At 42.2% G+C, this 12,730-nt stretch overlaps 1 protein-coding gene across 3 annotated transcripts in view; it reads right to left on the bottom strand.

Annotated features, from left to right (window-relative positions):
- The window catches only part of PRPF39 (pre-mRNA processing factor 39), a 36,353-nt gene that overhangs the window by 22,889 nt on the left and 734 nt on the right, over positions 1-12,730 (bottom strand). The window contains exons 2-4 of one of the 3 annotated variants that reach the window (XM_067554706.1): positions 2,427-2,784; positions 1,065-1,190; positions 298-416 (exon numbers count right to left, since the gene is read on the bottom strand). In XM_067554706.1, coding sequence (XP_067410807.1) covers positions 298-416; positions 1,065-1,190; positions 2,427-2,750 — 569 coding nt within the window. In that variant the 5' untranslated portion in view covers positions 2,751-2,784. Of the gene's footprint in view, positions 1-297; positions 417-546; positions 1,191-2,426; positions 2,785-12,730 lie in introns of those variants that run through there. The other 2 variants (XM_067554707.1, XM_067554708.1) reach the window with 2 other exon arrangements.

The following is a 12,730-nucleotide window of genomic DNA, read 5'->3' as shown; positions in this document are numbered from 1 at the left end:
CAGTGATTTTTCTTAGTATTTTCACAATAGGAATAATGGCAACACAAAAATAAGCTATAAGCAAAAAATCAAGCTACTAAAAGCTACCAGGAGTTTCTCTCTAAGAGCTTATTCCCATGGCGCTGAGGAGCGAAAGGAATTATTTTATCAGACAAAAAATAGAGACATCAGTGCAGCTAGATGCTACTTCAGCTTTGCTCTCATGGCTAAGGATTTTACTTTTTCATGTAGCTACATATAATCATTTACAGCTGTGTACATGTGTTTCTTAGGTCATTTATTTTACAGGCAACTTACCCTCTTACAGTATTATTAGTTTCAGGGTCCCCAGGATCCAGTGTGTCTTTTAAGAAGTTTATATAATGTATCCAAAGATCAACACTAAGAGGTATTGCCTGTAGCCCTCTCCGATACACCTATGAAGAGAACAACATAAACTGTACTTCAAATATTTAATAGTGTCCTAATAGAGAGGCAACACTGTGTTATCCGGTGAACCTTAGAAATACTAATTACTGGAATTTTGTTTAAATAATCTACCATTACCATTTGGGTGGAGGTTGGATAGAACATGGCAATGTTCTGATCTCCACGTGCAGAGTCTTGATCTTCAAAGCGCAGCGGTCCCTGCATTCTGACCAGGTTGTGTGGGCAGGCTTTGGGGTACAGACCATAGGGCACAGACCCATTAGAGCATCATTGACAGCGTCTGACCAAAAATGCAATAAGATGTAGCAATTGTGACCAGCAAACCAACTCTACTGTTTTGAAAATGAGACATAAATGTAAGTGACAGAAGAGCCCTGCCCTACTTGTTAAGCTGCAGTGTAATACAGAGGCTTGCACTGCAAAGCTTGACAAACTGTAGAGGTTTAACGCACCTGCCAACAAAGAAAGAAAATATTAGCTACAAATGCCACAAAAAAAGTGACAAGTGCAAACAAAATCCCTACAAATCTGACCATATCTGGTAGGTACTGGCAGCCAAAATGACTTGCAGGGGGTTAGTCATTATTTGGCTTACAGGACCCAATGGCGATAGCTATATTCAGCTACCTACGTACCTCATCAGACTGTTTAATGTTGTCATGCCGCTTTTCAAGGTCTGCATACTTTTTCCAATATCCATAACAATATGGATAATGTGTGAAAAACTTGTCAAATGCTTTCCTGGCAGCCAGCAAGTGGTTCTGTAAGAAACATACAACAGAACTGTAACTTACAGTTCTTAAGAGAAAGAATTCATGCTCTATTCTAGCTTTTTGAAACTTACATGGAGGGTACCATTCCAATTAAAACATAGAAAGCAATGTTATAACATCATGTGTTCTTCAGTAGTTTTATAAATAACCCTGAATATACCTGAGCACAAATAATTACAATACTAAGACCTAAGCTAACTTAATTTAAAGGCCTATAAAGTTGCAAGCAGCCACCACACAAATATTCCCACACTATTCTGCCAGCATCCTCAGTCAGAAATTGCGTCTTTCCACCTCAGCCACTGCACTTCATTCTTTAAACAGAAGTTCCAAACCCCAACTAACAGTCAGTGCGGCTCGGAGTTTTCAGATTCTATAGACAATGTCATCTATGTAACTAAACAAACCATGGAAACGAAAAGTAAGTTTCACACAAAACTAAGCTAGCATTTGAACTTCTAAAAACAAACTTTTGAGAAAAAGCCATTATCTGTTAGGATCTGATGTCTGCATTATAAGCTGCATCAGTAATAACACTTAAAAGATGTAAATACCTTTTTAAGTGCTAAGTGCTGGACAAAATCTTCATCTACTAGCTTGATAGTACTGCAAATAAAATGAGTTTGTGCCTTTATAGCTAGGCAGGGTCACTCTTTAAAAGGATTTTACAAGATATAACAATGCTGTTTTTAAAAATCTAATTAGAAAGTTCACAGTATTAGTGCTCTCAAGACTTAATCGTATTTATTTCTTGCTCTCAACGTCATAACTGGCCAGGAAAACATGCCAGAGCTGCAGTGTCCCCATGCTCTGATTGTCCGTAACTTCTGACTGGCCGGAAGTCAGGGCTGGAAAACGGGATGAATCACTCAATAATTGCCATGTTTTGTTCTGTCCTTCTGAAGCATCTGGGCCTAGCCACTGTCAAAAGACAGGATACTGGGCTAGATGGACTACTGATCTGACCCAATAAGGCCATTCTTATGTCCTTTTTTAAGTGACTAGAATTCTTCATGTATAAAGCACAGACAACTGTGAACTGAAGTCAGAGACTTGTACCCTTCAGGAAGACCATGGCCCACTAGTACAGTAGAAATCCAGAACCACTGTCTTGAAACTATACCTGCTAGGGACTGAGATACAACTTCAAATTCAAGACTGGAATCAGAGGACAATGCCTTAATCCATCTCTCTATGCATTTTGGGAAAAAAAGACATACCAACCTCCTGCTCTACGTACTGCAGCAGATATACCCAGCCTGTGAAATCCTGAGGATTCTCCTCTACTACTTTCCAGAATTTCTCATAATCAGGAGGGAAATGAGCCTCAACTTCAGTCGTCTGTAAATCTTGAATATTTGGTATTCCACCCTCTTGCGTGGTCTCCTCATTTACATCAGGAGAGCTATCAGGAGACTGTTCCATCTCTGTGACACTCATAATCTCTGTACTAAAGTCTGTAAGCTGCTCTCCTGCTGGGTCAGTGCTGTTGACTGTATTGTCATTATTTAGGTTACTGTCATCCGCTGTATGATCTGAGTTCTGCATAGCTGCTGCGAGTGTTGTTCTGTTGAACGATATTCTGTGGAAATACAGATTAAAAGTTACCACCTTCCAGATGCCAGTACAATGTAGCTGTCAATTTTTAAAATGTCCTAGTTGGTGTAGAAAAAATATTTCCATTTAACTCAACTGAACTGCAGGAAGAAAGTCATTATAAAAGATTTATAATCACTTCCATTTGATTGTAAAAATGTATTCACATTTAAAAGTAAAACATTATTAAATAACCAATCAAGTGCCACGTTCCCTCTGACGAAATGGATTGCCGAGCACCTGACTGCAAGTAAAAGAGCTAGTAACTTGGTTCTCAGATGCAACCAGTTTTTTAAAAAAATTTACACTGCTGATTTAATATGAACCTTCTCCACTTCGGTTTTAAATAGCAGTACAAAAGAAAATTCACAGAAGCTGGCAGCCTTCAGAGAAAAAAGGGATTTTAACCAAACTATGGAACAATCTCTAGATGTGCAACATGACTGACCAGAATTAATCCAGGTGTAGATAAAGAGTTATACTCGAATGAAGTGTTGTAGTGATGTTGGTTCCAGGATGGTTCCAAGATATTAAAAAGAGAAGATATTACCTCACCTATCTTTTATTTGACCAACTTCTGTTGGTCAGAGAGACAAGCTTTCAAGTTACATACAGATAACCTGAAGAAGAGCTCTGTGTAAGCTCGAAAGATCATCTTTCTCACCAACAGAAGTTGGTCCAATAAACGATATTACCTCACACCCTATCTTTATAGTTATAATTGAACACAGTTTCTTTTCAACCATCTGAGAAAGCTGTCAGTGTCTCTCACATTCATCTGCTTTGTCACGAACTTAGACTCTCCACACTCACTAGCAACATTCATATTTACAGAAACATTGGCAGTGATGGGTATTTCCAGACTTTTGGGGAGAGGCAGCTACAATATCTTTCGTAAATATTCCATTGTCGCTATCTATGTATTGGAACCAACCACTGCAATTTCCCTGTGAGAGGTAGAGGTATTTTATTCTATATAAAATACCTGTTTAAGTCAATTCACTACAGCTAGTTAAAACAGAATACTATATTCCAGTTACACCCCAAAGTATATAGTCAATGGTAACTCCTAGATGAATCGGCTCAAACTGATTTTATAAAGAAAAAAATTACCATTATCAGCACCACATTCAGTAAGGATTGAAGATGGTTAGACAGGATCAAACATGGGGCCACAAAAAAAGCTTCGGCCTGTATACCCTCCTACACAGATTTTCTTCCAGGCAAAACTCACCAGACAGAAGCCCTCCCAATCCTCCAGGAGAGATCCGTCCTTCCTCCCACGCTGCATCCTTGGTACTCCTGCCAAGTGACGCAGCCCAAACCAGCCCACGCCAACGGACGCTTGTCTGGCACAACTTAGCTGCATGCTGCATTGCTGCTCTGCCTCTGCTGCATCCAAGCCTCTTATGACAGAGGTCTAGATCTCAAAGATTTTCCATTATCTTTCTCTGAACTCAATGAGAGAGAAGTCCCAAAGTCAGAAAAACCCAATCAGCCCTCTAGTAATAACTGATTTTATCACTACAGTTTCATAGATTCCAAGGCCAGAAGGGATCACTATAATCATCTAGTCTCACCTCCTCTATAACACAGGCCATAGAACTTCCCCACAATCCTAGAGCAGATCAGTTAGAAAAAATCCAATCTTGATTTAAAAATTCTCAGTGACAGAGAACCACCTCAACCCTTGATTAAGAAACAATTTATTACCCTAACCATTAAGAATGTATGCCTTTGTCTAGCCTCTACTTCAGACATTAGATCATTATACCTTTCTCTGCTAGATTGAAAAACTCATTATTAAATGTGCTTTCCATGCAGATACTTATAGACTAATCAGCTCACCCTTTGACCTTCTCTTTGTTAAACTAAACAGATTGAGTGCCCTGAGTCTATCACTATAAGGCATCTTTTCTACTTTTTCCATCATCATCATTGCTCTCCAATTTATCAGCATCCTTCTTGAACTGTGGGCACCCGAACTTCATTATATACCACTCCCCCAGGTTTGTGTCTCTTGCGGAAACTTTTAGTGATGATTTTATGTTTTCTTCCAGGTCACTGATAAAAATTTAAACAGTATAGGGCCAAGATCTGATCCCTGCAGGACCCCACTGGAATCACACCCGGCTCAAGGACTATTTCCCCTTTTCAATTAAGCAGCTGTGTTCTCTCCCATCCTACCTCATCCTCAACAAGGACTGTATAACTAATCTGGCTCATCTTAGACAGGAACTCCAGATATTATTCAGGCTCAGGTTTCTATACCTATCTTTTCAGTCTGAGTGATCTTTCCTCCCTTCACATTCACAATACATGTCCAATCCTTCTAAGCAGCTGTGGATTTTATACCAGCCTGATGGTAGCAAACAGGACTCCACGACCTGCAGTTACGGTGTGATGCTCCCAGACTTCCTAGGTCCAAAGCAGTGGAGAAGGGGGTGGGGTGGGATGGCCTACAAATTTTAACTGAGGGCTTGTCTACACATACAACACTGCAACTGCATCACTGTAGCACTTAGTGAAGATGCTACCTATGAAGATGGGAGAGCTTCTCCAGTCGGCATAGGTAGTCCATCTCCCCAAGCGGCAGTAGCTACGTCCACAGGAGAAACCCTTCCATGGACATAAAACTGTCGACACCAGGAGTTCAGTCAGTATAACCACACCCCGAGACACACAGTTATACAGACAACAGCTATACTGTAATGTAGACCAAGCTTGAGTTTGTAACCAGATTGTAACATAGTTTATATGCAACAAAATTTAACACGTTGGTCCTAACACTACAAGTACACTATGTTCCCAACCTATTTATCAGCAAGGCAGTGCCAGCTGCATCTGTGACCAGGTTATAGATAGGATCCTCAACCATATACATACAACTGGGTTGGCCAGTCCTATCACCTCTCAGGTCCTTTTTGTGGGAGAACATTCCACCCAATCGTCAGCATCTTCCAAATGAAATATAAAACCCATTTCTTGCACCTAGAATTCCTGTGATTTGGGAAGGAGGAACAAAACTGTGTGTGTTCAATTCAATAAGTAAATGCTCAGACCCCACTTTGAGAAGTATAGTAGAAAAAGCCTAGACAGAAAGCATATTGCACCAGTGGAGAAAACACTGTGTCCTGCGTCCCAGGCACCAGCAGCTGAGATTGTGAGAGACAGCTGCCTAGATTTCCCAGAAAGCTCCAGGACAAATATGACTGTGCAGAGTAGTGTGAAAAGGTGCCATGGTTGATACACGGCATACTAGGAAAGCGCTGCTTTTTGGATCCTCTGAGCAGCGTTCAGTGGAACGGTTAAATGAGCATATTTGAGCCTGACCACACTTACAATGTTTCAGTCTATGGTGAATATAAGCAAAAGTCTTCCACTTATGGATCACTGCATTAATGACTGGGCCAGAAAAATCAGCCACAATACTTACAATTGTTAGTATAAGGTAACTATTTTTCATTTTAAAGCTCCTTGTTTCTCTTGACTGTAAAAGACTGCATGTATCCTTGACTTTGTGTATTCTGTCTACATATAGCATGTCAGTAAACTTTAAAAGGAGTGAAATTATCCCTGGGATGAACTCCCCTACAGTCATGAGGTAGCCACAGTTAACAGCATGGAGATGACAACTTTTTTTAATAACGCTCTAGAAAAGCCGTTCTTCAGTCCCTACCGCCCTTTCAAAAGGCCTGTATTTTTAGCTGAGGTCACAGTAACCACACGCATGTGGTTCTAGAGGCCAAACACTTCTATCTTTGCCATTGACTCAGAGCTGTCTTGGATGGCACGCTGGAGAACTGCAAAGGACAGACAAGCTAGCTGAATGAATTGATCATCAGGCTTTTGTGTCCTGCCTGGAAAAAACCTTGATACCAGAAGCATCAAGCAACAGTCCTGCTAGACTGCACTGTTGGGTGTTAGAGTGCTAAGGAAAAGCACTGAGTTAAGGTAAACTCCCAGTCAGATCTGTTTCTGAGAAAAGAACCTTTGAACCAAACTGAACCCCAAAAGGGAAAGTAAGATCCCCAAAGAAGCCAGCAACAAAAGGCACTCGGCACAGGCAGGAAGCTGCTGCTTTCCAAACCAGAAGAGAACTGGAATTCTCAGAGGCACCAAGTGTATCATGAAAGTAAATGTTGCTACAGAAAAAAGGAGGAACTCTAGTAGTCATGTCTGGAGAAGAGAAAATTAATGTTTTAGAGCTTTGTTGACCTGCAACAAATTGGAAATAATGCATACCAATTCCCTAATACAGAATTACATGGCTAGACACTGCTAGAATGTCATGGCCACACCCATTAAGAGGTCCACAGGAGGAAGACCCTCTCCTGCAAACTTAACAAACTTAAGCTACATACAAGAAGGACCCTCCCATGAATCTTACATATTGTGCCACTGCCTTTCTGAGCATCCTCAGTAACCCAACAAGGTCCACAGAGACTGAGCCAACAGTTCCTGTGTAGCCATAGCCTCAGTGTGCTTTTCACCACGCAGCTACGCTAACCATGCATGCACGCACAATGAAGCCTTTTACCTGCCTATTTTACAAAGCTCATACAAGGTATATTGCACATGTGCTGCATGTGATTTTCAAAGGTTCATAACCCAATCAATTCAAAATCCATTTTCTCCAGAACAAAGGCATTTCCAGGTACAGATGGTATCTCCACGCCAAGTTTCACTTTCAACTCGCTTTCAGGGTACTTCAAGGTGTAGAATGTCCAAAATGTTCACATGTGAGGGAGTGGCTTTTTTGTGGTAGGGAGAGGCCTTAGTTCTGTTTGTTTTTAAATGAGAAAAGTATTTTCCATTCTCCGCATGATCAGAAGTGGCTACACCATTTTCACTTAAACTTTCAAAGCCAAGAAGTAAAACTGCAAAGGTAAGCACCCTTACCTATAGTGGTCACACCCTCTCATTTTATAGTATTGCAAACCAGCTTACTGGTTAAGGATTATTAGTAAAGGTACACACAATTATAGCCTTATTTACATAATGTTCTAGGAAAGCATTACTTCGGTAATGTCTTTCAAACAGCTTGAAATACACAGACTGTTTGTAAAGCACTCAATCATAAGGGTTCCTGGCACCAAAAAGGGCACATAATGTAACGTAAAAAACCTGTGAGAAAAATGCAGCATTCATATGATAGAAACAGCTGTTTAAAACTGCATTACTATATTGCACAGCATACTATACCACATCTATTACTGTATAAATGACTTCTGTAGAAGATGGTCCATCTGTTTATTAAGAGCCTGATTACTAAGTTTCCTTTTTGACAATATAGAGCATACTCCTTTAGCACTCTCAACTCCAGATATATTAACTTCTGTTTTAAAAAGCGGAAGTCGTGAACTAAGCCATTATATTCTTTTATAAATGCATGACATCGACTTGCCATCTGATTTTTAACTTGCAAAATGAGAATAGATGAGTGCTGAGGCACAGCAGTGGCTTACGAGGAGTGTCGGAAGGATCTCCAGTTTTGGCAGCGGGAGAGCATCTCTCCTGTGGAGCTGACAGGAAGCCAATAAATATATGGGGCATAGGCATTCTTCTCTTGTTTTTTGTGATGAGATTTACTACGGTGCACCATTTGAGCTGGTATATGGCTACATCACCACCAGAACAGCTCAAACAACCCGTCAGATCCTGGGTTGAGCTTTGAATAATTAATATCCCAGTGTCCAATATATTTTAGAGTAAAACTTAGTCTAATTGCTGTGTAATTTCAAAGAGTATTACACCTTGGTTTTCCTTTAATACATTTAACATAATTAGTGTTGCTGCATTAGAATGCCAACACCCTATAATATATGCTTTCTGGGAGACAGCATATGCTTGCTCTGCCCAACAACAGAAGCAGATTTCTGTGGTAAGTTCCAGAGACATGCCTTTTCTTCGCACACGGTGGTCCCCATGCTTCTGTAGCCATGTGGTACCAGTCACTATTGAGAAGCTGTTGACTTGGGACTAAAAAGGCTGTTTTGAGAGAAATAAAACCCACCTGCAACATTACAGAATTGTATTAAGTTTTAAAACTGATCTCATTCAGGAATTTGTTTAAAGAATCGCCACTGTATCTGATATTACGTTGCAACAATGCTAATACAATCTCTTACTAATTATTTCTTCTTCCACATAGTAACATTTTTCCTATGTTTAAGAAGAAAAATTGTTTACCAACATTATCAAGAATGTCACAAAGCTATATAAATAGAATTTGTTGATGAAGTGAAAAATTACTGAACATTCTGCTCTAAGTGGACTAAAACACACTGCATGTCCTACACAATATCAACTATTAAAAGTTTCTCAGGGATTTATTCCGCCTCAAAATCCACATAAAGTTATTTAGCATATGAAGGATATTCTCACTATTTCTTAGGTATCGTGAAGATATCCATTCAGTATTCAGATCAATTTTTAAATGTCACTTAAAACAAAAGTGCAATTTCAAGGGGAAGTTGAATGTTTGACCACTTCTTTCCAACAAATAAAGTAGTAGTACCACTGTGAACTGTCAATACAGTACAGTGCAGTATAGACTGTACTGTTGAAAGGAAACAAATGTTACCAGTTGGAGCTTGCATATACAATCTTAGCAAACTCAAAATACAAAAAGCCTGAAATTTTTATAAGTGGTTACAAGAGTATATGTAAGACAGGAGCCCTGCCAACAGGAAAAATATTTTACAAGATATTGGAACAATGATCTTGGAGAAAACAGAAGATGTTGTAGCCATATTCTTGAAAACTATGCAGTTTTTTTAAAAAGATACAAGTAAGCCTATTCTGAAGTTAAAATTATATGCTGTACTGAAATGTATTAAAGCACATTTCCCCTTCTATTTGCTAACTGATTCAGATCTAAGTTCCCGAAAACAGGAAACTTCTGGTTAGTTTGTAGCTATTTTCAGTTGTCAGGATAATCACAATCCCTAAAACAACATGCAACCGACTGACTTTACTGAAATCTGTGGATGACAGAACTGATGGACTGAAGACTTCTGTATAAATGAACTGCCCTTTTAAAAACTATTCTGATCCATGGAATTCTAACCTTTTCAGGTGCATATGTCAACAAATATAAGGTAAAATTAGCAAATGAACTACAGCCGATTAGTGATTACTTAAATTATCCTTATGATAGTCTAAAGGATGACATTGTCCAGTGACTCCACTCAAATATATGTTCCAAATAGTGCTCAAAATGCTCCCCCTCAATTAACGTCTGCTTGAAGATATTGGAGACTTATGTGGAACCAACAGCCCCACACCCACCCCCTTCCCCCCCAATCTCACAGCAACTGAAATTCCGCTGTGATTTCCTGAAATATTAAGCAGAATAAACCATGCCTATTTAGCATGAGATATGAGAGCAGAGGAAATCCATGCTGATAGGGCAGTATTGAAATGTATGAGAAACCAGCACACTGGAACATTGGCAAGAGATTAGTTACTCCTGCGGTTATTCTGTGCCACAGTGCTCGTGCAGAATTCATGTTCCCTGCAGATTTCTTTGCTACCCCACAGAAAAATGCCTGATGTGGAAGCAAAGGGAAGCCACAAGAGCAGTCACACACCCCTTCTCAGCAGCACAAGCATGTTGTTTTGGGCACCTGGAGCAGCTTACAGAAAGGAAAATCGGGGGGGGGGAAGGGGAAAGAAGGAGACTGGGGATGCCCTGGCCAGTGCACCAGGCTCAGCTGTTAGTCCCGGCAGGGCTGGGGGAGGATGGGATGTCCTCTTCCCCTGCAAGGAGCTGCCAGGTCTGGGTCAGACCCACACCCAGAAACCTCCCCTGGCCGAAGGAAACTCCACACTCACCCCTACTTCTTGTCCCCATCACTCCTCAACCACTGGGGGAGGGGTCACTGTACAGGGAGCTGCTCCCCCGTCTGCCCAATCCCCGTGAATCAACCCCCCCCGCCGAGCCTCACCCCCACTGTTTTTGACCCTACCCACTGAGCCCCCCACCTCTCAACCCCCATCCCACTGAGCCCCACCCCGAAGCACAAGTTCCCTGCACCCAGGCCCCCCTGTTGCACCTCCCACACCCAGAACACCCCCCCCCCCACTGAGCCCCAACCATCTTTACCTGGACCCCCTGCAGAGTCCGATTTCCCCTGCACCCGGAACCGCCCCCCACAATCCCTTTGCATCGATTCCCCCCCACACCTACCAATGAGCCACTTGCACCCAGACTGCCCCACACAGAATCCTCACCCCACACCTGGATCTCCCCACACTAAGCCTTTCCGCACTAGGATCCTGCTGGGCTGGGCCTGCCTGTCCACTCCTTGTGTGCCTGGCACAGAAGGGCAGGTCCCCAGGGTGTTTCTGGGGCAAGCCCGCCCCTTGCACTGTGTCAGGTGAGCCTCACCACTGATTCTTTGTCCTGAGAGGGGCTGCAGGGTGTTCTCCCACCTCTGTGCAGCCAGTGGCCTGTGCTCCTCACTGCCATGCTGGGGCCTCCACATGTATTTACTGACAGGTAAAATTTGCATAATTTTAAAATATTGTGCGCAGAATTTAATTTTTTGGCACAGAATTCCTTTATGAGTAATTAGTGCCTGGAAAGGCTATAAATCCAAATGGTTACAGGATGTTACTCATTCTGATAAATGTGCCAGATATTCCTATCCAACTCTCAAATAATTCAGTGGAGTAGTATACATTATGCTGTCTTAAGTAAACATACTTATAGAGCTGGCAAACAGAAGCAGCAAACGGGGGTTTGCCAGGTGAAGGAGAGAGACTGTGATCCTTGGTGTGAGTGTGTTTCCCATGTGCTTCCTTAAAGATTATAGTGTGGTCTGTTTTGGGGGCTGTGTGTTGAGCCAAGGAGGCTGGTAGGCTAGGATGAGAGCTTACTAAGGAGGATCTAGCCTGCTATCATTTGATCCCAAACCTATTTAGAATCTCTTGTCCGGGGGGGGAGGCCTAACTCAGGGAAAACAGAAGTTTAAAAGGCAAGCTCCAAAGTGACTGGAGAAGCTAGCGTACAGGAGCAGAAAACAGGAATTTTTTGAGGGAAAATGGAAGGCATATACACCTAACAAAATCTACTCTACATTTAGGCCAATAACCATTTCCCACACCCCCAAAAAACCTGCAAGATTGAAAATAACGAAGGCAAAAGTCCAGCAGCAGAGTGGGGGCTATCCAGCTTATTACACTGAATGCAGCCATGTATGATTACCTGCCTTGAGAGCAGGTGATGCGTGCATGCAGTGCAAGCAGCTCATGGCCCTCATGGACATACTGCAGGCTCTTGAGGCCAGAGAAGTACATAGAGGAGACTTTCAGAGACTCAGCAGCGTGGCCCCACCCCACGCCTAACAGCTTCTGTGCTATTAAAGAGGATGAAAGTCTTGGGGAAGGAGAGCATCAGGGTGGATCACAGGAAAATAATCCTATAATTCATACCCTTGCCCCAGATGATGCCATGGTATCCTCTTGCCCTGATGATATTCCGTCACGGAGGGAACCCCAGGTACTAGGAAGAGACAGGTTGTAGTAATGGGGGACTCTGTTATTAGACATATAGATACTTGGGTTTGTGATGACTGGGAGAACTGAATGGTAAGTTTCCCACCAGATGCGAAGGTTGCAGATCTCATGAGACATCTAGCCAGACTGAGTGCAGTGCTGGGGACCAGCCCTTGGTCCTGCTACATGTAGGTGAGAAAGAGAGAGGAGAGGTCCTGGGAAGCCAAACATAGGCTGCTAGGTTGGAGATTGAAGTCCAGGACCTGCACGGCAGCGTTCTCTGAAATGCTTCCAGTCCCGCAGGCAGGGCCAGGTCGAGGGGCAGGTTGTAGCAATGGGGGATGTAGAGAGGAGGGTTTAGGTGTATTCGGAACTGGGGAATCTCTTGGGAAAGAGCCTACAGAGGACGGACGGGCTCCTCGGAAACC

The sequence above is a fragment of the Emydura macquarii genome, unplaced genomic scaffold (genome assembly GCF_026122565.2).
Source record: "Emydura macquarii macquarii isolate MOO-44397 ecotype Brisbane River unplaced genomic scaffold, CSIRO-AGI_Emac_v2 contig_1551, whole genome shotgun sequence".
NCBI classification, from domain to species: Eukaryota; Metazoa; Chordata; order Testudines; family Chelidae; genus Emydura; species Emydura macquarii.
This window is presented reverse-complemented; position numbering and strand designations above follow the sequence as displayed.